A 24,666-nucleotide genomic window follows, 5' to 3' on the forward strand; every position below is an offset into this window, starting at 1 on the left:
GCTGCCGCTGCTGCGGAGTAGCTGCTTCCCTTCCTCTTCCCCCGGCGGTGGCGGCGGCGGCGGCGGCGGAGCGGACACGGGCGCGGGGGGCCGGCCGGCGGCACAGCTGCAGCGCGGAGCCCGTGGGCCGCCGGGGCCTCTTGAGCGCGCGCTCGCCCAGCCCGGGGCCGACCCGCGGCGCGCGGCGGAGGCCGAGGGAGCGCCGGAGCCCGGGGCGCGCGGCGGGCGGCGGGCCGCGCGGGGGCCGCATGCGTGCATGGATCCGGGCGCCGCGCTGCAGAGGCGGCCCGCGGGCGGCGGCGGCCTGGGCGCGGGCTCCCCGGCGCTGTCGGGCGGCCAGTCCCGGCGGAGGAAGCAGCCCCCCAGGCCGGCCGACTTCAAGCTGCAGGTCATCATCATCGGCTCCCGCGGCGTGGGCAAGACCAGCCTGATGGAGCGCTTTACCGACGACACCTTCTGCGAGGCCTGCAAGTCCACCGTGGGTAAGGCTGGCCGGCCGGGCCGTGCATGCGGGGTCGGCCCCGGGGAGCCCCTGCCACCTCTGCCTCGCGCCGGGTGGAGACCCCCGTCTCCACGCAGAGTCGTCCTGCGCCCCCGCCCTGCGCCGTCACAAGGCCGGGTGTTGCGCGGGGCCCGTCCAGCCCGGAGCTTCTCTGCCCGGAAACCCCCCGCTCACCCGATACCAGGAAAAAGGTGGTGACAGGTGGGGGGCAGGTGGGCAGCGTGGTGGACTCGAGCTGTGCCCTGGCTAGATGGCCAGAGTGCGTCATGTCTGGTGAATTTTGATGCCCTAACTTTGCCGTCCTAGGAGTAGGGGTATTTCCACTGTCAACCCGGCTTATTTTCTAATTTTGAACTCACTTTTATGTTGCGCTGAAATAATGACGTTTTAAATTCCCTGTGGAGGATCTCCGGTGAATATTCAAACTAACGCTACACTAAGTTTCTTCTTTTAACTGTAAATGCGGGGCAGAAGGACTTCAGCTGTGTTTGTCCGTGACCTCAAATAACCCCCCAGGGGCTCCAAAAGTGGGGAGGAGGCCTCCGGCACCGCCAGGTGCGTGAAGTATAGCGAAGTAACTACAGGACCAACCGGGTCAGGAAGTATCGTGTCCTCAGGATGTAAAATTGAAACTGCAGGGAAGTTTTCTGATGAAGTCACATGGACAGGCCTTGGCGTTGAGGTCTGTCAGGTCGCAGTCGGTAACAGCTGCCTCTATGGAAAACCCCTTAAAGGCTGTCAAAGGTAGGGGAACCCCGCAGATGAGATAGTTCTTCCAAAGGAAGATCAGATCAATCCCTCCCTATTACATTCAGTAATAGGGAGGGATTCCCCTAGGGGAGGTCCAAGAAACAGTGAATAAATGGTATGTAAATATGAAACTCAGAATTTAAAGTATCATTCCAAACACTTGTACAAATATTTAGTGTTGTAACCAGTGGTAGTTCCAAGGTGATACAATTTGGGGATAAACTGGCTTTAAGTTGTCATGTAACAAAACACTACTACGTTTCAAATGTCTTATTGGAAGACTAACCTCCCAGTTTTTGTATTGTCCTTTTGTTTTGTTTGTGAGAATGTGTTTCCCTTCATGCTTTTTTTTATAATAGATCATTTTGGACATATTTGTGCTCTCTGTACCCTGTGTGTTTTTAAGATCTTGGCCTTGGAGTCATGACATTAAAGTTCAGTAGCGTACCTTAGACCTGGTTCAGACATCCAATCTTGGATCATATAAAGTACAGGGAGTTATTAAACCATCCAACGAGGGTTTATACTGTTATTTTAGTATCTGGCATAAGTGAAACAGAACTAAAAGCAATTCAGAATTATACATCTTTTATGGCTCCACGCTTAAAAATATGTGAAAATGAAGCGTAACATAGCTGTACTAGGCGAAGAGAAACTAGCACAGGAATAATGGGTGGATAACAGGGCTTGGGTGGCTGGAGAGCAAGATGGGGGATGAGCACAGGTGTGCTTAGAACTGGGCAGAGGAGAGGTGAGGAGGGGTTTTTTAAGCCGGGGCCGTAGTGGGCCAACACCCGCACAGTCTGGGAAGTCATCATTAGGGGACATCGGGAATGATGTCCCAGGCCATGGAGTGTGCACCTTCTCCTGTAGCAGCAGGAGTCATAAAGGCCTCTGGGTACAGCCCTGGCAGGGTTGCATCAGATATTTGGGAATCGGGAAGAAACCGGGAGGCGAGGGGACCAGGCAGTCGGTTTCTCTGTCCCCTTAACAAACAAGCATAAATGCACACGCCTCCCCACACCACTGCTGTTGTGGGGCTCCCTGTGAACTTGGACTTTGTCTTGGTCATGTTTGTTTCCTCCATATGTAGCCTGTAGTACTCGGCTTGATAAGTGTTTATTAGTTGTGGGAAGTTCAGAGAAAGATGCTAACTTCTGGTCTGACCCAGAGTGTGAGAACACTTTAAGAAAGTTAACCCCCCTTCAGTCTCTGCCTGTGAGCTGCTTTTCCCTTCCACTTACCAGATCACTTACTGAGCACCTACTGTGTGCTGGTGCTGTGCTACCCACGGGGGCTTGAGTGAAGAGGACAAAGTCTCTGTCCAGATGTGGCTCAGAGCCGTGGGGCTCGGGATGCCCCAGGGTGATGAGGGCAATGTAGAGATGGGTACAGGCTGGGGAGCGTGGAGGAAGCCCCCCCAGTCGGGGTGGGATGAGAGCTGAAGGGGGAGGCTTCCTCTGCACTGGAATGCTGTAGAGATGAAGTTCATTCGCCACGTTCCTTTAGAAAAGCGCATTTAAATGTGGCGCTGGGTGTGCTGTACAGTTGGGGTTGCCTCACCTGAATGCCTCCCGCAGGTGGCTTGTAGGGTCCTTCTGAGGCCAGTTGTTGAGTTTTGTGTCCACGGAGCACAGTCAGCTCTGCAGATTCTGCTCCGCGGGGCCCCTTGCCCTCACCCTGTATGGCTGGCAGAGTCTGGAAAAGACCATGCACCCCGCAGCCCGGCACAGGTGCTGACCCAGGAGGGTCGCTCCAGTAATGGCTTAGCCAACCTCAGGCTGGAAGCACGCATCTCCAGTGAGTCAGACCCACTGGACTTTCTGTAAAAGATCGTAGCAGATATCCTGAGGAATTTGAGGTAATAAACCTATTTTGTAAAGTTACAAATGAACAAAATGATTTTTTTGTTGTTGTATTATTAATCAAATCAAAAGTTGATTTGGTTTTCAAGACACACAGAACTCACCAGGGTATGAAACTGAAAAGACTGTTTTTAATAATTGACGTATTGGGACTTCCCTGGTGGCACAGTGGTTAAGAATCCGCCTGCCAAGGCAGGGGACATAGGTTCGAGCCCTGGTCCGGGAAGATCCCACATGCCGCAGAGCAGCTAAGCCCATGTGCCACAACTACTGAGCCTGCACTCTAGAGCCCGTGAGCCACAACTGCTGAGCCTGTGAGCCACAACTACTGAGCCCACATGCCACAACTACTGAAGCCCACAGCACCCTAGAGCCCATGCTCTGCAACAAGAGAAGCCACCGCAATGAGAAGCCCGCGCACCACAACAAAGAGTAGCCCCCGCTCACCACAACTAGAGAAAGCCTGTGTGTGCACGTCAACGAAGACCCAACGCAGCCATAAATAAATAGATAAATAGATAAATAAATAAATAAATAAATAATTGGTCTCTTTAATGGAAATTGTCTAGGTGGAGTATTACTTTCAAATGGATTTTGTGTTCGTGGAATTGAGTTACTTGGTCTGATATGGCTGGCATGGTTTGACAGGGGCTTTAAAAGCCTCAGGAACAGCTTTTTGAAGTTTTAAAAATGGAAAAATAGTTGACTAGAAATTCACAAGTCTCTAAAAAAAAAAAGCTCATAAAATTATGTATCTGTCAACCTTTGTTTTTCAACTATTGGAAGCTAACTGTTAAGCTTGTTTGGATCGAAATATTTTTATCAGGCAGCACCCTGCCTCCACCCACCCAGCAGCATTAAATTTCTAGAAAAACATTCTAGAAAACCTGGGCTCTTGATATAAGCTTTGCCATAAACTAGTTTGTGACTTTGGATAAGTAATTTATTGTCTTTGCATGTAAAAGTTTACGGCCAATTAGTGGTAGCTACATTTCTTGAGCGTGTACTGTGTACCAGCAAGAGTATACTCTTTCTAAACCTCACAACAATCCTGAAAGTTTCCCCATTTTACAGATGAGGAAGCAGAGTCCCAGAGGGTAGACAATTCATCCACAGTGGCCCAGTGGTCAGCAAGCGGTCAGGGCCAGGGCTGCAAGTGAGTTCCTTTTGTATGTCTGTTCCTTAGCTTACTTTGAGATTTAAATTCACTTTATTCTGAAAATTTGGATGGCTCAGAATCAGACACCATGAAACCCTTTCCTACCTGCCTAATTTAGTCCCCCTGAGAGCCCTGTGAAGGTAGTGATGTCATCAATCTGTGATATCATTGACATTGACTTTCTTTAACTATGCCCCTATCATTTGTCACTTTCCTCTGGATATTAAATACTGCTCTGAAAATTGCATTTCTTACCTAAATATTCAATTATTCAAATATCTTAAGCCTTTTACGTATTTATTAAAATATATTTAAATAGAGGAAAAGGAGGAGTAAGACAGTTTGGACCAGAATTCTCATTTCCTGGGCAGTAAAGTTTCTTTCAAAGTGCCGGAGGCCAACATAGGATTGCCATTTCTTTTACTTTGCCATGTAAGGACATTTTTTAACAATCCACTACCACCAACTTTAAAAAAAAAAGACTTAATATGAGGTAGACCAAAAAAATTAGGAAAGACAGAATATCAGAATTTAAAAGTTCTTTTGAATTCAGTTTGAGAACCTCACTACTCTGTCTTCTTTTTTCTCATTTTGCCTCCATGTATTAAACTTCACAGGCTGGCCCCTGAGAGTAAGTGGTCTTAGAGGGTTGATAGCACTTGCTGGAAGCGCTGTTCCCACTCAGTCACGTGCCGTGGTCTCTGTTCTCAGTGCACACCTCTTCAGGTCCCGTGTGCACTCGGGAAGCCTGTTCCCAGAGCGGGGAAACGTCGTGGTGCAGGTGACTGGTTCATCAGGGCCAGCAGTAGAGCCGGAAGCAGAATCGAGAGGTCTAAGGAACAGGTGGATGTAAATCCTGTGCAGGACTGGCTGTCTGTGGATTGGCCTTGAATGTTATGGGACGAAAGGGATGAGATGCAGGCCATCAGGGTCTGGTCCGCTTTGCCTGCAAGCAGTGGAGCTGCTGTCAAGGGAAATCAACTGCTTGTACTTTATTCTGGAAATTTAGGTCACAGATTTTTGTTCAGAAACCCAGAATGATCGTTTCATACTGGATTAAAATGATAAGCTGTGTGTTTTGTGTTGCTTTTCTGTGATTGTGTACAGTCTTTTCAGCCATAGCTGAGCTGCCCCGAGTGTTTCACTCAAAGAGGGAGTTAGGGAGAGTCGTCCGAATTCCCACTCTGAAGCCCAGACTCTGAAGCTCTCAGTGTCAGCCCCTCCCCTGCCGGGATGATGTAACAAGATGACTCAGGGAGAAGGGAGTGGAAGAGGAATGGTCAGTTTCTATGCCAGCATATGCTGTGCAGTGTGTGATTTGGCTTATTTAATGCACCCAGGGCACGCTGATAGGCTTGTGCAGAGCGCATTTGTGGAAATAAAGTAGCTGTCTTTCAAAATAAGTGTGGAAAATTGGTGATCCCGGTTGTTGAGGTTGAATAAAAATCTGTTTAAAGACCTGGCTTATGTGCCTTCAGCCTTTCTTTCAGTGTCGTGCACTCACACTGCAGAAGAAAGTTCTGCTTATGCTCGATGATGGGGATCCAGATTCTTCAGGATTGCCTGTCCTGCAGCTGTGGGCTCTGCGGAACCATCGGCCGAGGGTCTGTGGACTAGCTTTAGAAGGCAGCCTGGGTTCCTTCGAGAGCTGATAGGGCCAAATTATTTTCCAGCCTTGCATGCCAGAAAGATCGTTCTTGTGAAGCATTTGCTTGAATTTGTAAAGAAAGCATAGTTTTGTACACTAGTCAGCAGGTCTTTCGTGAGAGGCTGCTTGTACTTCTGTAAGACTCCATTCTGCAGGCCATTTCATGGTGCAGGAAGCTCACCTGCTCACCTGGCTTGTCCTTTTCAGAAGGGGAAGTGAGTCCTGAAGAGGGCCGTGAAAAAAAAATGTTAGGGAGGATGTAAAAAGCTACACTTTAACAGAGGAGGAAGGGGATTCTTCTCCTTTTGTCCTTTAGTTGCACAGCTTTGATATTCAGAAAGGATTTGGAAAGCCAGAACTATAAGCCTAAAATAGTGCCCTTAATTGGATGGGATTTTTTTTTTTTTTTAACCCTTGAACTTTAAAACCAGAAAATACAACACAGGCTTAACAGAACATTGTATGCCGCAGGAAACCTTTTCCCCCCAAATCTGACAGCCTCCTCTGTTTGGTGTCTAGTGCTGACCTAAGGCCTTCTTAGTTTACAAAACCAAACCACAACTTGCAGACCCACCTCCGGCAAGCTGGTGATGGGAGTTGCCCGGGAACGCAAGTCTCCTCGTTGTTCCAGCGTAATGTAATGCAGAAGCTAGGCCTGCGAGACAATCACGCACCCGCAACCAAAGTTTCACTTTTGTTTTTTTTTAAGACGCTGGACTGTCTCCTTGGCCACTCCTGTCATTCTCGAAGCTCCCGGCAGGGGGTGGGGGTGAGAGGGAGGAAGAGTGTGGGCTTGGGGGGTGGGCAGACAGTCCTGGATTTAAGTCCCAGCTCTACTCACAAGCTGTCGCTGTCTTTAGGCAGCACCTTAACTTCAGTTTCCTCCTTCATGAAAAGAAAATATAGAACTCACACTCTTCCTCTCTGGTGCTACAGGAACGAAATAGCTTATGTACCTGGACCAGAAAAGGCAACTATAGATGTTCCCTTATCTCCTAAATTATACTACAGATGCAAAACTCTGCAACACTCCAAAATATAATTGTTATCCTTTAAAGCTGCATACTGAAATACATACAAATACCGCATGAAGTGTCAAAATGTAAGCACGGGACCTGGGTAAAGTAGAAAGGCCCTTTGAATTTCCCGGCATATTTTATGGGCCCATCTGATCAGTGGTAAACTTAGTATTTAACAAGTGAAGAAAATGTTACTGATCTGCCATTTGATCATATGGGGGTTTTTTCTTTTCCAGATCTTCCTCCCCCATCGACATTCTCTTCCTCTGGTGACCAGGAGGTTGAAATGACTCCCTGCTTTTCAGCCGGGGTCTGTGTGCAGCCAGAGGGTAGAGCCAGGCCTGCTCGTTTGGGAGCAGTCTGAGCCGGCCAGTCCCTCACTCTTGCTTTTTTATATATTTCCCTAGCAACGCAGAATTCCTTTTTTGACGTTAAAAACATGTTTACAGCTCCCTCCCGGTAGTTGCCTCCATTCTTGCCTTCAGGTGAGGCTGTGCAGAGATCTGGGAGGCGCCAGACTGCCTGGGTTCAAATCTGTGCTCTCACACTTACCCGCCTGTTGACCTTGGGCAAGGAACCAGCTGCCCGAGCTTCAGTGTTTCATGTGTAGAATGGGGACAATGACAGTATCTACCTGTAAAATCATCAAGAAGATCCCTGCAATGAGTGACTGTACGCAGTAAACCCGAGAGACATTGTTCTTTGTCTGCAAGGGGAGCACATCCTTGCCCATGAAACTTTCATGACAACGAACACGCACCCCCTCTGGAGTGCGTGACCTCAGACTCCCCTCTCCTTGCCGGATGAAGTTCATGTGTGTCCATGTCTGTTCCAGCCAAGTGCACGGCCATCTCCTGCGTGTGTCCGGGTCAGGGATGGTGGGTGGTCTTTGCTGAGGTGCAGGCTATCCAGTCTGGACTGAGAGGGGCAGGTCTTGTTAGACTCGGGGTGGACATTTAATATCCTCAGACCTGAGAGCATTTTTTAATGACACGCAGTCATTTAAACTATTTTGATAGTACCTGCTTCTGAGATGCTCAAAGTATTTTACAGTTACAGTAACTTAGTTTCCGTTTCGTTGAATTCTCATAACTCGGCTTAGGTAGGAAAAGCCCCCCATAATATTAAACGGTAAGGTTTCACAGGTTCGGGGGCCTCCTGGGGTCAGTACTACAGGAAGGTGGTCTGCGTTGCCTGCCCTTTATCGGGCGCTCTCCCCGAAAGGCGGTGGTCAGGCAGAAGCCTGGCCTCATGTTCAAGAGAGGGTTTCCTAACGTTAAATTTGCCTCTATCTGTGTGACCTTGACACATTTCCTAGTTTATTTTCTCACTGTCAACTCAATGGAAATGCTGGGAATCCTCTCCATCAGTAGTCCAGGATTGGGTGACACCGTCAAGGATAGATGTCCTTGGAAGAAAAGCCAGTGTGTGCACCTAAGATAGTTATTATAAATTGGCAGTAACGTCGTAACCACTGCTTGAATTGAGACCTATTTCAGAGTCTGTGAAACCATCCATGTTAAGTAAACTAGAATCGTCGTCTGGTGCCAACTGCAGGTCCTCGTTGTTGGGGGCGGGTGTGCGAGTGGAGGAGGGACGCTCAGCTGTCATGGCAGGCATGGGCCGCCGTGTTATTTTTGCTTTTATTTTGCTTCTTGCTGGAAGGGAATGTGAAGAAAGAAGCTTCTGTTTATTTTTGCTATTTTCATTTTTGTAACTTTTTATGCCCCAGCGAAACGTAACACAGTAATTTTTTTTGGTAAATGTTTTGCCTTCAAGGGAACTTAGAAATCTAATCAGCACCAAGTGCAACCATTCTTTATGCTCTTGCTGAGATTTATGAAAGATAAATGCAAAGCTGACAGCGCAAGGGTAAACTTTGTTCTTTAACAGCCCTTTAACAGTGACTCTGGGCCATTTGCAGATTTCCACGCATCTGACTTTTATGTTAACAACCTTTGGTTGTGGGCAGTGTTACAATTTTGAATCTAGGCTCTGCCCCTCAACTGGCAGAAGTGATAATGACTTTCAATCGAATGACCTTGGCCTCGCTGAGTATAGTAGTGCCTGGCTCGCTGGGCTCTGAAGGAGCCCACATGCTGCATGTCAGGCACAGGGGGTCTGACAGATGCCCACTCTCATTGTTATTAAAGGAAATTAAGATCAAGCCGACTTGAATAGAATACAAAGCTACACCCATTGACAGAGGGATTACAGCCCTGTGACCTGTGTCCTTTCTGATCAAAATATTTTTAGGAAGACTTCATACATTGGTTAAGCTTAAAGAAGGGTAGGCCCCTGTCACGTGGCAGGACATTCACTTAGTGGACCATTTCCTGTCTATGTGACTGAGTAAACTGATACCGTAATAATCCGCTGGGAGGGGCGCGTGTAGGGAGAGGATCTGGACGTATTAAGACTGACCATCCTCTCAGGTTTTACCATCAGTAACAGGAATTGTAGGAGAAATGAAATGCTCCATTTCCAGGGTGATGTGTGTGAGCTAGGCACCCTGAATTCCACCACTCTGTCCACCAGGCACACTCAGGACAGAACATCCGCCCTTCCTTCCTACGGTTTAAGTGTGTGTGCGTGTTTGTTTCCTCATCAGTCCTCAATTTCCTCATTTCCAAGAAGAGTCAGCATTTCTCCTTACTCACGCAGCATTTGATGGAGAAGAGGGGCAGGTTTCCATTCACCAGGTTTACTGGGTCGCTGTGGTGGGCCAGGCAGTGTTCTAGGCTCCAGGGAGCCAAAGGTGAGTGTGCTCAGAAGGCACCTGTTCCTGTCACATGGGGGAGACCCACGGAGCCACGGGTCAGGGCTGGAGGGGGCAGAACTGGTAACGTGGATGAGGAACGTGGGTAAGGCATGGGGCCGTCGGGAGGCTCAGATGGGAAGCACCTAGGACCGAAAAGGTTCCAGGGCAGAAAGGGAGGGTCTCCAAGAGAGAAGGGCAGAGGAAGGCAGTTTGCCAAGTGCCTGGGCTGTTGATTTCGGTCTGGATGACTCAGCTCTTTAGGGGCAGGACTGTCTCTACCACCTGGTGGAGTGTTAGGCTGGCTGCTTCCCGTTGCTTAAGACGCTATAGGAGGGGACTTTCCTGGCAGTCCAGTGGTTAAGACTCCTCACTTCCAACACAGGGGGCAGGGGCTCGATCCCTGGTCGGAATGGACATGCCACGCGGTGCAGCCAAAAAAAAAAAAAAAAAAAATTTGACACTATAGGAAACTTCGTTTTCAACAGAAGTTGCCACTTTTCTTTGTCCCTTATTTTTTATAAACATTGGTCCTGGGCAGCCCTGCTCAGTCAGGAGTTTCTGTGCTGACTTTTCCCCAAAACTAATCCCCTATTTGAGGCTATTGGTGACTTGTTACCTTTTGTTAAGGATCATTTATAATTTCTATGACGTGTAAATGTTAAAAATAGACAGCACTAAGAGATATTTTTGACTTGATGTAAAAAGGCTTTTATAAAATGTGTAGTTGTATACTGTAAGGATTTGTTTCTAAGCTATAAATGGAGTAAGTTTCCAATCATTACCAGCTACTTAGTGGCTGTTAGATATGGTAAAGGAAATTTCATTTAAGAGAAGGGGTTATTTCAATGATCTGTTTTCTTCTGTGGAATTTTAGATTTAGCCACTGCGTATTTTTCTGTCGTTGTTAGTGGTCATTAACCTACTCACTAAAACTAGGTAGTTTTGGCTAAACAGATTCTTAATCCTATTCGCTGTTCGTTCATCTTTGCTATGTTCTCCTATTGAAATTAGTAGTGTATTTATAATCACATGGTGATAATGTTACCACTTATTCCTGATTTTGACTGTTAATGCCCTTTCCTTTTAGTTTTACTCATTAAACTTTGTGGTTACAAAATAGTGCAGGACTGCTAAAGTGGGAAAGTTGTTCAAGTCGGTTGAAAAAAAAGGTCTGACATGTTCAGGCTCAGAACGGTTCTTAGCAGAGAAAACAGCCTAATCAAAACAGAAGTTGTTTGTGCTGGCTGTTTCAAGGGATTCTTGTAGTTGACGTGAAGCAGAGCTCACAAAAGAAGTGTCATCGGCCAGTTCTCTTCAATAAAATGTAGCTGGCACTGCAGCAAGTCTTAACAAGTTGCAGCTCCCTTAAGTAAAATTAAAAAAAAAAAAAAAGGAACTAGAAACAAAAGTAAAACAGAATAGTAGTCATGGCAGAATATGAATTTGATTTGTAAATTGCTATCACAGAGTAACATGGTGAGGCCCTAATTTTATGCTAATATCAGGAAGAAAGGGTTTTGTCTGTGCTGTGCCTTTTTAAAATCAGAACGTAGCATATAGGTCCAGGCTGGTTTCTAGGCTTGTAGAATATCGCGTTAGGCTCTGCTCTTACCTTGTGGTTGAGTCATGAAGGATTCTGCTTGGTCTCTATTTGAGGATGTGGGTCGTGTACAGACATGCTTCCTGTTTCAAGGCTGTCTGAGAGTCAGTTGACTCGGAAAAGCAAAGCTTTTCCAGAACTGCAAGTGAAATTGGCTTAACCACCGTTTTCTGTGACCTTTGAAATCAGGGCAGGTGCAAGAGATTAAGAACCAAGATGCAGTAGCCTATTCTCCAGCTGTGACATTTTATATTCCTGCCACTTTTCTTTGTTGTACAGACCCTGGTCCCACCCAGGGTTGTAAACATGTCTTTTGGTTGCACTGATGTCTGCAGTGTGTTACTAATTATAAAAGTCAGCCACATGCCTTGGGCTTCACCTCGAGAACGTCATGTGACTTTGAAGAGCTGCATCACTGCCCCACCCCCCAGCCCCGCCCTGCCCCGGTAGAGACCCAGCAGCACCGGGACCCTGGATCCATGAAGCAGTCACGATATAGTTCCTGTAGAGATTATGTTTCCAGTTCCCAAATTTAGCTGGCATCCTTTTGGTTTATTTTTTCTTAACTGTGAAAATAGTGTAAAAAATATTGTTTTGAAATCTTGAAGTTTTCTATAAGTGAGAAGTATATAAGGTAACATATACTTGGTTTAAATTTGGTTTAAAAAATTATCTGAAGCTTTAAGGGCTGAACTGGAAATGGGTGATGATTCATGATGGTTTACTTGTTACCGTTAAAGTAAATAAAAATTGAAATTAAGTTGTATGAGTAAATTTTAAAAAAATAATTCCTCTTCCACACTATTGACAATATAATAAAGTCACTTTTGTGAATGCTAAAAAATTTAATACAATAATTTCTAAATTCAGACTAAGGCTGTTTGAAATCAAGACTGAGTTTCCAGTGTAACATGTAAGAATTTTCCCCGAGATAGCATGCTTATAACACCATTCATTTGTTCATGTAATGATTAGTTGTAATTTTTAAATGGTTTTTATGCTACATCTCTAGTAGTCATAAACTCTATTATGAATAGCAATGCTGCATCTCAAGTTCAGGGTAAAACCGAACATACCTTGGCTCTTCAGTTGTGCCGGGAAGCACAGAGTGATGGTCGTTACACATACTGGCAAACTTCTGCTCTCTCCTTTTAGGATTTAGTGTGATCAGGTTTTTTTTTGGTTTTTCTGATAATGGCATAAAAACGTACAAGCAGTATTATTTTTCTGACGAATTGCATTGTTTTTGCTTCATCTTCGTCTGTTTTATTTACAGGTGTTGACTTTAAAATCAAAACCGTAGAGCTAAGAGGAAAGAAAATTAGGTTACAAATCTGGTAAGTGGGCATCTACACCCAGTCCTGCCACGTGTGTTTACCAGTCCACATGCTTGTCTAATACAATTAACCGTTCAAGCTGGTCTGTCGCTCCTATGTCTCCGCTCCTTTGCTCACATTCAAGTGGAATGAACGGACCTTCCTTCAGGGGAGAGTTCACTTGTCAAGGGAGAGTTCAGGAAAGAGTCCACTTGTCTCAGATCCCATTTGCACATAGGAGTTGTGGGGAGAAGAATGTGACTTCTATGGCAACTACTTTGGAGCCTTTAGTCTCTAGTTTCACATCATTTGACAAAACCGTCATCACTAAAACGATGGCTCCGCTGCTCGTCTGCATGTTTTTAACATTGCTTTGCGAGCATTCAGAGAAAGGCCAGTGTGTTCCTCCCCGGAGTTGCGCTGTATCCTGGCAAGTCCCCCACAGGCTGTGTCCCTGGGGGCACCGCGTGGTGGCCACCGTGGGACACGCATGCCCTTCCAGCTCCATTGCCGGAGCCATGTGCCCTGAGGCCCTCCGTGCCCCATCGAGGGGAGCCCAGAGAGACTGGGCTCCCTGCACGTCAGGAGCGTGTGAGAGACGAAACCAGCCATGTGTGGGCCGCTCAGCACTCGGCCACCGCAGGGACCCCCGGAGCCCCTCTGGAGGAGGGCCCGGGGGTGGCGGCAGTGGGAGCGGCCCTGCCGGGGGTGTCCCAACCCAAGTCGCCCTTGCTGTTAACACGGTCGCACGGCAGCATCTCAGCCACTAACTCCTCCCGCAGGTAGACCTCAGCTCTGAGTGTTTGTCCGCCGTGTGTGTGTTGCTTTCATCCGCGTTCATTGCTGCCACGTCGGTGGCTCCATCGTCACCTAACGCTTGCGTGTTAGTGCCATGCCTCATCCTCACCCGTGTCCCTGTCCGGGGCGCCACTGCCCCCGAACCAGCAGAGGAGCTCGCCAGCCGTCAGGTAATGTCTGCATTGGTGACTGCTGACTGTTTAACCCACTTGAAGGATTGGGGTGGGGAAGTGTTGCTTTTCTGTTTCGTGTTTTTGTTTTTCGTATTTTTGTTTGGGGCTTGACTATGAGACGTTTATGGTCTTGCCTAAATACTTGGTAATAGAAAATGGGTATTTCTTACTCTGTTAGCCCATGATTGAAGAAGGCATCAGGCTGTGTGTGTGCATTGCTGCCCAGGTTTTGAATTCTGGAAATAGCAGCAGAGTACCTTTCACGTGAGCCGCTGTTTCTAACTGTACACTCTTTAAGGTAAAGACAGTCTTTAGGGACTTCCCTGGTGGTCCAGTGGTTAAGACTCTGCGCTTCTACTGCAGGGGGCACAGGTTCAATCCCTGGTCAGGGAGCTAGGACCCCACAGGCCACATGGCGTGGCCAAATTAAAAAAAAAAACACGGTCTTTAAAAGGATTCTCGGAGGCTTCCCTGGTGGCGCAGTGGTTGAGAATCTGCCTGCCAACGCAGGGGACACGGGTTCGATCCCTGGTCCAGGAGGATCCCACATGGCATGGAGCAACTAAGCCCATGCGCCACAACTATGGAGCCTGCGCTCCAGAGCCAGTGAGCCACAACTACTGAGCCCACGCACCATAACTACTGAAGCCCACGTGCCTAGAGCCGGTGCTCTGCAGCAAGAGAAGCCCACACACCGCAACCAAGAGCAGCCCCTGCTTGCCGCAACTAGAGAAAGCCCGTGCGCAGCAACGAAGACCCAACACAGCCAAAAATAAATAAAAATAAAAATAAATAAATTTATTTTTTTTAAAAAAAGGATTCTAGGGGTGTGTCCACCTCTGTACCTGGCACCTGTGAAGGTTGCCTCACAAAGGAGACACAGGTGTTGTGAGAACGTTTGTGACGCACAGTGGGTGACAGCAGTGTCCCAATGATGACACTGTCACCTGTCCAAAGGGGCACGTCCTAGGTGGTGTGTTAATACTTGGGTTCCGTCTCAGGCAGGAGTAATCTGATTTACAGAGGCATTTACGTCCAGGTGTCCTGTGCCCTGGAACTCTGCTCACTACAGGCCTTCTGTGCCGGTGACATTGGATCCTTCTGGAATCCAGCTGCCTTCCTTTGAATCTGAACTAAGAGGGCCCAACCTTGTGAATCCCGCTCTGGGGGGTAGAGTGTGAGCGTGCAGCTATGGGAGATGCACGCACGCCCCGACACCACGGCTCTCTGGGATGTGAAAGCCGCCTCCAGGTCACTCCTCTGCTGCTCCTCACCCTTCGCACTTCATTCCCGGAATTTTTAAAACTGCACAATGTTGGTGGAAAATATAACTGAGGGAGGGGCCGTCAGATTCATTGAATTTTTTTTTTTTTTTTTTTTTTTTTGCGGTACGCGGGCCTCTCACTGTTGCGGCCTCTCCCGTTGCGGAGCGCAGGCTCAGCGGCCATGGCTCACGGGCCCAGCCGCTCCGCGGCATGTGGGATCTTCCCGGACCGGGACACAAACCCGTGTCCCCTGCATCGGCAGGCGGACTCTCAACCACTGCGCTACCAGGGAAACCCGCCATTGAATTTTTTGAGAGGTTGATTGCCGGTTTTCTACAGGGAGTGTCCCAGGGATTCAGTGAGGAAGTAGAGCTTGTCTTTTCCAGAGGGGTTTTCACCAGTGAATAATGTACCTGCTGACGCCAGCTACCTGCTAGTCCCTTAATACTTGAAATAGGATTCTTATCTGAAATAGGATTTTTATCTTCTGGAGTATATTATTTAAGGAAGGAAAAACCTTCTTTGCATCACTGTGATCCCGTAGGTAGGAAGGAAGCACTGGAGTCGCGGCCCAGCCGGTAAAGGGACGCGGGGCTTCTTTCCTCCCTGGGAGCTGTCCTCAAGCTGTGGCTGTTGTGACCTGCTGTGTCCCGGGTGTGCTGTCATCACTTTACTCTGTCCCGGTCGAGGGCGTAGGGGGAGCCGATGTGTTGGAAAGAGCTCTTCGAAGACCCTGTGCTCTGACCTAGACTCAATCCATGGAAGCTTCACTCTGGCTGGTTTTCACAAGGAGGTTGTGTTAGTAGACATGCATTTTTTCTTGATGATTTCTGGATATAGCCAATCTAAGAAAGTAATTATTTACTACAGATTCCTAAAGGTTTAAGGTACCAAAAGCTGCAGATGTCATTGTCGTATTTTTAGGTCACACTTTATGTCATTGCCACATTTTTTAAGTCCCTTGATTATCTGTGGTTAGGAAAAGGACCATTTTCCCATCTCTGCTTGAAGCGTTTCCAATGTGTGTATATAGAACTTGGCGTAAGTATAGCTAAAATAAGATGTCGACCAGAATGTAGTTTCATGAATTTATATCCACATGCTGTCTGGAAATTATTCACAGGGACTTAGGTCTGTTGTGTTGAGATGGACTTGAAGCTGAGAACTTAGCCTCCCGCCTTTAGGCAAACACAGAACTATGACGCTTCCTATGAAGGCCCCTTGTTCTGTCCAGTGCTCACTGGCAGGGAATTTGGTCTTCACCAGCGTTCTTACATCGACATCAAGTTTGTTTCCTTTCATTCTCTGCTTGAAGAGGTAGAACGCTTCATACACTGACCTTGGTTCCTACAAATTAAGAATCGTGTCATTTAAACTGATGTATTAAATTTTTTAAATGACAGTCTTTGAATTTTCAAAACATGGTTGTATTACCCAACTGTGGAAACAGGATAGCAGAAAGTTTTCGATTTGCACCAAAAGCAGAGAGAGAAATAATAATGAGATCACAGGCCACCGGTAATAAATGATGATTTGGCTGACAGTAATAAGCTGTAAATCTGTAAGAATCAGCTCTCGGTCATTACAGTGAAAATTCAGGTTCATTGAGATAAAGATGGGAAATACTAGGATTCTGCATCTTCATAGGTAGTTAAACCATGATCCGGGCACTGGTATCGTGTTATCATCTAGCTGTGTGAAAAGTGGAGAGCAGTGTGGAATTTTTGTGGTACTGGCTCAGCGTAGGTATTTAATATACACTTAACTTTTGCAACCCAGACATTTTGGAAATGTGGAATAGAGTCTCAAGGGAAGACGCTTTTCTGCCTCAAGCAATGAGAACCAGGCACAAAGAGACGGAGTCAAAGGAATGGCCTTAATGTCTCCTCTCTAGGGTCTTGTGAGCCGGCCTTATTTGGACTTATTTGTGTTACAGGTCGCCTCAGAGTTTGCCTCTCGAGGTCTCCACCCTCTTTCTGTGTGTCTGACTTAAAGCGGAGAGAGTCAGCTAACTTCACAATGTTTCTAAGGTCCCTGCGTGTGCTACTCATGTAGCGGGTTTTTGAAACTGTATCAAAAATGCCCGTTACTATCTTGATTCCTTGATTGTTGGGTTTTTATTAGAACTTCTAGGGATCTGCTGTCCCATGTGTGCCTGTAGGTAACAGTGCTGTATTGTACACTCAAAAAAGTCTGCCTCCAGAGGGCAGATCTCATGTTAAGTGTTCTTACCACAATACAATCAAAATAATTTTTCAAAAACTTGTATTATTTCTAATTTCTCTGTTCTTGAGCCCCCAATTTCTGATCCTGATTCAGTGAATATGTATAGAAACAAATGTGAAATTGATTTAAGCTAAAAGTCAGCTTAAAACTACTTAACATAAAGATTCACGAAAGTCCGTAATTCCCAAATGCTCAGTGAAGACCTTGTATCTGATTGCTGTTTGAATCTGTGGTGCAGCTATCATGTGCTAACCACAGATTTCAGAATAGAAAAATGTGTGTTATTTTTGCTTTTTTTTTTTTGCAATACGCGGGCCTCTCACTGTTGTGGCCCCTCCCGTTGCGGAGCACAGGCTCCGGACGCGCAGGCTCAGCGGCCATGGCTCACAGGCCCAGCCGCTCTGCGGCATGCGGGATCTTCCCGGACCGGGGCACGAACCCGTGTCCCCTGCATCGGCAGGCAGACTCTCAACCACTGCGCCACCAGGGAAGCCCTATTTTTGCTTTTTAAAGAATGAGTGAGAAATGTTTTATCAAATCCCAACTTGAACAAGCCAGCACTTGTGATAGGAAGAGAAACCACGGTCTGAAAGATTTCACTCTTTTTTGGTTTGAAAGTATTAATTATGCCCCTAAATGTCTAGGATCCTGGAAATAAAATTGTTCAATGATTCCTTATACAAATGAATGGTATCTAAATCGATTCCTTCTCACCTGATTTGAAGGTGCATTTTTTGTGTCTCTAAGTTGGTTTTAGGAATCTTGAAGAATTCAGGTCCCCATCATTTTCAGTGTTCCAATTTTGGGCAGTTCTGGGTCAAAAAATAAAGTTCAGGGGACTTCCCTGGCGGTCCAGTGGTTAAGACCTCGCCTTCCAGTGCAGGGGGTGAGGGTTCAATCCCTGGTGGAGGAGCTAAGACCCACATGCCTCGCAGCCAAAAAACAAAACAAAAAACAGAAGCAATATTGTAACCAATTCAATAAAGACTTTAAAAATGGTCCACATCAGGGGCTTCCCTGGTGGAGCAGTGGTTGAGAGTCCGCCCTGCAGATTGCAGGGGACATGGGTTCGTGCCCCGGTCCGGGAAGATCCCACATGCCACAGAGCGGCTGGGCCCGTGAGCCGTGGCCGCTGAGCCTGCGCGTCCGGAGCCTGTGTTCCGCAGCGGGGGAGGCCACAACAGTGAGAGGCCCGCGTACCGCAAAAAAAAAAAAAAAAGGTCCACATCAAAAAAAAAAATCTTAAAAAAAAATAAAGTTTGTTTTGCCTTGAAGTGACATCCACTTTCTGCATTTTACCCATGTAACCTTTTGTTCAACACCTGTGGATCGAGGGCCCACAGTGGGCCAGGCACCCACTGGACGCTGGTGGACAAAACAGACCGGCCTCAGGTCCTGGGCCTTCCAGCCAAGGGCACAGGGCAGTCTTACAGCCTCTGGAGCAAAGCAAGTGGCCTTGTTTTACGTGAAAATGAATTTGCCAGCGAGCTTCGTTGTTTGTTTGGGCATAATGACATATCCCTAAGCGGAGCTAATTTGGTGGCAAGTCTAGTCCGATCAAAGCTGTAAGTTACAGCACCTTTGCCATATGTGTTTTAGGGAGACAGCCCCACAAGTTTCACCCATCCGATGCGTTGGGAAGAGGTGTCACACCATCTCCCCATTTCAGAAGCTCACATGCTGTCCTATGAGAGGCTGTGGGCACCTTGCAGGGAGAACCCCGTTTTCTGTGTACCGCACCGCCCCTTCGCTTCCTCCGCCACGAGCCACCCGTGTCACATGGCCCTGGAGTATGCCGTGAGTTAGGGCTCTTCAGGAAAAACTAAATTATAGGTGGTCTTTAAAGACAGTCTGTAGATTGTCTTTAATTATAGATTGTCTACAACTATAGATTGTAACTAAAGATTGTTTTCCTGATCAGAAGGCCTGCTCTTTGAGCCTCATTTGTAAATTTGTGATGATTCTCAAGCAGTTTCTTGGCTTCTTAGGTTTAGAAAATGGGTTTCAGCCAGCTTCTGTGCACTATTAGCGTGCGTATATCTTCGTGTGGAAACGGACAACTTTTCCTGGAGAGGAAATAAAGCTTTAGATTTCAGGGTAGCAGTCGGAGAGTGGTGAGCTTGGTGGTTTGCAAAGCTATTTGGTACCTCTTCTCCCTTTGCCTTTGACCACTACTCTGGAGGGATTAAGAAGATAACAAGACCAATTCTGTAACGTTTTTCATTAGTGGGGACTCCATCAGCAAAATCAGATATTCACCATCGAGTTCAGTTAAAAGAGTTCTAGGCTTAAATCTTTCAGTTATCATCCATGCATCTTGTCATTGTTGATAACCACCTAGTTTATGGTGTGTTATACTTTCTACCATTTTACACGGCCTTTGCTTCTCTTCAGAATCTTGGTTTGAAAGAAATTGGGGGTTCCTTGTGATTTTGTTCGGATGTACTTAGCTCAGAAAAGCTACCCCCACTAAGACTGAATATGCAGAGATGTGTGAGGAGTTACTCGCAATTGGGCTGAGGCTCTCCCTGTTGTTGTTCAGAACTAATTTTGCTGCTGTTTCTTAGGGACACAGCAGGTCAGGAGAGATTCAACAGCATTACCTCAGCTTATTACAGAAGTGCCAAGGGGATCATATTAGTATATGATATCACAAAGAAGGAGACATTTGATGATTTGCCCAAATGGATGAAGATGATTGATAAGGTACGTGTTGCATCTCTCTCTCAGATGGGAACTCTTTGCTTGCAGGTGTTAATCATTACAAAAGGAAGAAGGGAAACATTTATGGAGCATGTTTTTCCATCCTGAATGTCATTTAATCCAGATGACAGCGTTCAGAGTAGGTATATAGCCCTGCATCATAGATGAGGCAGAGAAGAACTAACATGTCTCCAGGATCCCCTTATAAATAATAGAGCCAGGATTTTTATTCTGGTACCTGGGCTGTGTGACTTCGAAGCCCAGACATGCTCATTGCACACTGTCCAGCTGCATCCGTGGAATCAGATTCAGGACTCCTTGTTTCTGCAGAAAGTTCACTTGGACGCGCACTTTGTGAGTGTCCACAGAGTGACAGCCTCCCAGGGACAGCCGTCTCCACTGTGCCCTTGGGAGATGCCAAGGGCCTTGGTCACCACGGGACCTCTGCCCTCAAATGAGAGATGGCCTTCACCTCCTCACTTTGAACTAAAGAAGAGTTTATCCTTTGGACCACACTTGACTATATAGAGACAACCCAAGTCTGTATGAATAATGTAATCTGTGGGTTCCCCTCTGAGAAACGGGGACCCAAAATACACATGTAGACGACACAGCCACTGAGGGTGAGATGTGGTCAACAGTGGCCACACTTTGAGAGTTTTTTCCCCCTTATTCAGTAATTTGATGTTTAGTTCCTTTGTATAACAAGCACACTTAGTATATTATAAATTGGATTTTGTTTACATATTGTATTAAACCCATCTGTTAGATGATGTTGGAGAATGTTCCTTTGTGTAACAAGCACATTTAGTATATTATAAATTGGATTTTGTTTACAAATTGTATTAAACCCATCTGTTAGATGATGTTGGAGAATGTTCCTTTGCAGGTCTTACTAAGCACATTTTCAACGTGTGCCTCCTTAGAGTGTGTTAGGGACCAGGGTTGCCAGGGTTACGGAGATGTCGGGACCCAGGGCGGGTCTGGGCTCTGGGATGGCGAGTCTCCGGATGTGATGTCCTCCCCTGCTGAAGCCGTGGAGTGTGCTCCTGAGGACCTCAGACAGGGGCGCCCTCGCTGCCAGCTGACAGCACGGAACCGAGGGATGGAGTTAAAACCGAAGGCAGTGGCCTCCGTGTTAGGGGCTGCTGTTTTTTTAAAACTTAGAAATGGAGCTTAACTTTTCCTCATTCTAAAATTAATGATACCTTGCCATTATAGAAAATTTAGAAAACCAAGAAGAGCACAAACGTAAATTTAAAAACTCTTTAGTTCTGTCATCCAGAAAAACTAGATTGGGTCCCTGCTCCATTTAGTTTTACACCTGCTTATTTAACTAACTATTGTCACAGGGGCCTTCCTGCGTCAGCTTAATGTTTTTCCGAAGCTTTTGTTTTGTTTTGTTTATGGCTTCATTCTTTTGTGTACTTTATTTCATTCTTCACCTGCTTTGTGGGAGTTTTACGTTTTTTTCAACTAAGTGTAAAACTTTGCCTATATTTTGAGTCATTTCCCTAGGATAGATTCTTAGGAATCATGGTCAAGGGTTGAGAACATTGTGCTCTGTCAGGCCTGTGACCACATTGCTGTGAGCCGGCAGGAGCCCTGCCCGGGACAGAGTAGATGCTCAGAGATCCTGAAGCAGGTGGTTGGAAGGGTGAGACGTGTTGCCTTGGTTGATGTTTCCCGTCGCGTGTGATGTGCCTGTCTTTGAAATGCAGCTGCTTTTACAATCCCACAGTACGCTTCAGAAGACGCAGAGCTTCTTTTAGTTGGAAATAAGTTGGACTGTGAAACTGACAGAGAAATCAGCAGACAGCAGGGTTGAAAAGGTGAGGAAAGGGGGGCAGAGAGGGGGTCTCAGCACCCACGCCCTGTACAGTGAGCACTCTGTTGTGCTTTCCCTTTTAATAAATGACTTTATAATTATTTCATAATTTTAAAAAGTAATCGCTCAGTTGCATCCTTCTTACTCATTTGCTCTTGTTAACTTCCTGCTCCTTTAATTCATTTTGAAATGGAGGGGAGAAAAACACATTAGTGTATCCTGCATTATTTAGTATCTCACCTGACATCTTATACAGAGAAATATTCTTTTAAACCATATAATTGCTTTTGTGGTTTTTCTCTCACTCTGACCTTCCGTGGAGAAACTGTGATATTCATGTTTTAAATGTCAGATACACTACAGTTTAGAAACTTGGGCACGTAGTTTGACTTGGCGTCACCTTGCAGATTTTGTTTTGTTGTTTTCTTATCATGTAGGAAATTGGCTACACTTGTGAACTTTACATTTGAGGGTAAACAGGACTTTCCAGGCCTTTCGTCCCAGCCCTTCCCTGAAAGCCGAAGCCCCAGAGCTGTCCGTCCCCCGTCACAGGCCCCGTGCTTGTACGTTAGATTGTGTTGCATCCCCGCAGAGAAAAATAATTTGTCTTCTTAGTTTGCACAGCAGATAACTGGGATGCGGTTTCTGTGAAGCGAGTGCCAAGGATAACTTCAACGTGGACGAAATATTCCTGAAGCTTGTCGATGACATCCTGAAAAAGGTAAAAAGAGAGAATCGTACATCGTGAAAGCGTTTCATCTGAAACCTGTTCATTGCTTCCTTTGCTGTGTTTTGGTTGGGAAACTTTTACGTAGAAGGGGAAGCACGGGGGTCATCGTCAGGCTGAAGACCAAGGGGGCGAGGGCCCGGCCCAAGGAGCCAGCTCGCTGCCGTGACAGCCTCTCCCCACGTCCCTAGTGCCACGTTCCCGTCCTCGCTCAGCCTCACACGTGGTCTGGGGAGCGGGTGTGACCGCGGGCCGTGTTATTTGACTTTTGCTCCTCTCTCGGAGTTTTTCCTACAAAGAACTAAGTTAGATACAGACAGTGGAGGTCTTGCCCCGCCTTGGGGCCCTGCTGTCCGGACGGGGCCTGAGGCCGTCCCGGGGCCTTTTGTGGCGCCAGGTGGCAGGAAGATGGCTTCACTGGACAGCAGCACTTTGTTCAGGCATCTTTGGACTTGCATCCAAAGATTTCTTAGTGAGATCTTTAAGTGTATTTGTATTACTGTTACACATAATCGACTCTGTCCAAACGTAATTCAGAAGCTTCTAATACAATGGCTGTCTGTACAATTACCAGGAGAAGGTGCTTCTTTCTTTAGTAACGGTATAACCCCGGAGAACACAGAACTGTTTTTTTTCCTTTTTTGGCACGTTAAGTTTCCATTATACTGGACTGTGAAAATAAATGTTTATGAGGTCCATCGGCTCTCTTCTGCCGTAGGGTATGAAATAGGCTACACAGCGCTTGTGCGATGGTTGAAGCTCCCTGAACCTGGTTCTTAGGTTTTGGCTTAATGTTTTCATGCCTGATTAAATTCTGATGATTGAAGAGTTGTCTATACAAAATACTTTGGTCTTCTGTAATGGTACGACTTGTAGTCTTTACGTATACATTGTTGGGTTAAAATGTACTTGTCTTTTGCTTTATCCTCAGATGCCTCTGGACATGCTGAGGAACGAGCTGTCCAATAGCATCCTCTCCTTACAACCAGAGCCTGAGATCCCACCAGAACTGCCTCCACCCAGACCACACGTCCGATGCTGTTGATTCGCTACTTTGGAGACAAAGTGGGAGCGATTCCTGGAGAGGGGAAAGTTTCCATTCTGCACTACAATCGTTTTGACCATTTCCTTTCGCACTTTGTAATCCAAGTCAGAGCTATACACTAACTTGTAAATACGCAGATATGCAATCCTGGGTAAGTTTTGGTTATAAACGACATATTTCCCTCCAAATTGTTATATTTCATGCATTATCCCGGTGCCTAGTGTATGTACACTGGGAAACGTAGTACTTCTAATACGAAGAACAGGAGAAATGAGAGCTATAATGTTTCTTGAAATAAATCATTGTCCTTGTTAATTATATTATGAGGACAGAGATATTCTGATAAGAAGAAAGAACGTGGTGCTTTGCTTACTGTTTTAAAGAAAATTTGCAAAACTAAAGACTTTTGGGGGAGGGGGGAAGCGATCTTGAATGCTTTTTCTTTATCTACATTTCTCCCAGCCGTAGCATCTTTGAAGTGTTGGAGTGTTTCCCACAAAGCGAGCCCATCCATAGCCATCTTGAAGGTTATTTATTCACATTACGTATTACTGATAGAATATGACTAGTTAGAAGGTAGTTCGGTCCCGAGGCCCGAATCTCTCTGGTTTCCTGATGGACATACCCTGTGCTTTTAAGAACTACAAAGATTCAATAAAGAAATGTTTTTGAAACTATAGAAGATTTAAAAAGAACACTGCTGTCCTAAACAAATCTTGTTTAAAGGCGTTTTAAAGAGATACATTTTACTATATCAAAGAACGTACATGTATTTGCCTAAACATTCTATATACCTTTTTAATGATAAAACTTCTCCCCTTGATGGTGAAGCTTATTCCTATTAAGCCTAGACTGTGTTCTTTCCCCCCCCCCCCCCCCCCCCGCCCCGGTCTGATAATGAATTTGTGAACTCTGTCTTTGGTATATCTTTTCTTAAACTGCACTGTTTGTTTAGTCAAGGTAAATAAGTCATTATGTATTTGAATAACTTGGTGTGTCTTGAGTGTTGTGATATGAGAAGCATTGTGGTCTTTCTACACTAATGAAATGCAAATAAAATTTTGTATTTATGAATGACAGTTGAGTTGCCACACTTATTTGTGCAGTTACAAATTACGTATTTGACAATATTCTTGTCCACAAAACTCCACATCTTAATCTTTTGAGTGTCTTCGATAAGAAAAATGCAGCCTCGTCCGCCAGGGAAAACATTTTGATAGTTTCTCAAGAGTTTTAAGCATAGAACTACAATACCACCCAGCAATTCCACTCCTGGGTCTG

General features: G+C 46.2%; 1 protein-coding gene and 1 non-coding gene across 2 annotated transcripts; both read left to right on the forward strand.

Annotated features, from left to right (window-relative positions):
* Nucleotides 1–44: 44 nt before the first annotated feature.
* Nucleotides 45–24,464, forward strand: RAB12 (RAB12, member RAS oncogene family). Its single transcript, XM_032602526.1, is given in 7 exon segments — nucleotides 45–482; nucleotides 12,581–12,641; nucleotides 19,650–19,788; nucleotides 21,527–21,617; nucleotides 22,206–22,255; nucleotides 22,257–22,334; nucleotides 23,272–24,464. Coding segments are annotated over 7 exon segments (759 nt in total). The 5' UTR covers nucleotides 45–256; the 3' UTR covers nucleotides 23,386–24,464.
* On the forward strand, nucleotides 13,912–13,984 carry TRNAR-UCU. Its single transcript has one exon. It is a non-coding gene; the product is annotated as a tRNA-Arg (tRNA).
* Nucleotides 24,465–24,666: the final 202 nt, after the last annotated feature.

The sequence above is a fragment of the Phocoena sinus genome, chromosome 14 (genome assembly GCF_008692025.1).
Source record: "Phocoena sinus isolate mPhoSin1 chromosome 14, mPhoSin1.pri, whole genome shotgun sequence".
Lineage (NCBI taxonomy): Eukaryota > Metazoa > Chordata > Mammalia > Artiodactyla > Phocoenidae > Phocoena > Phocoena sinus.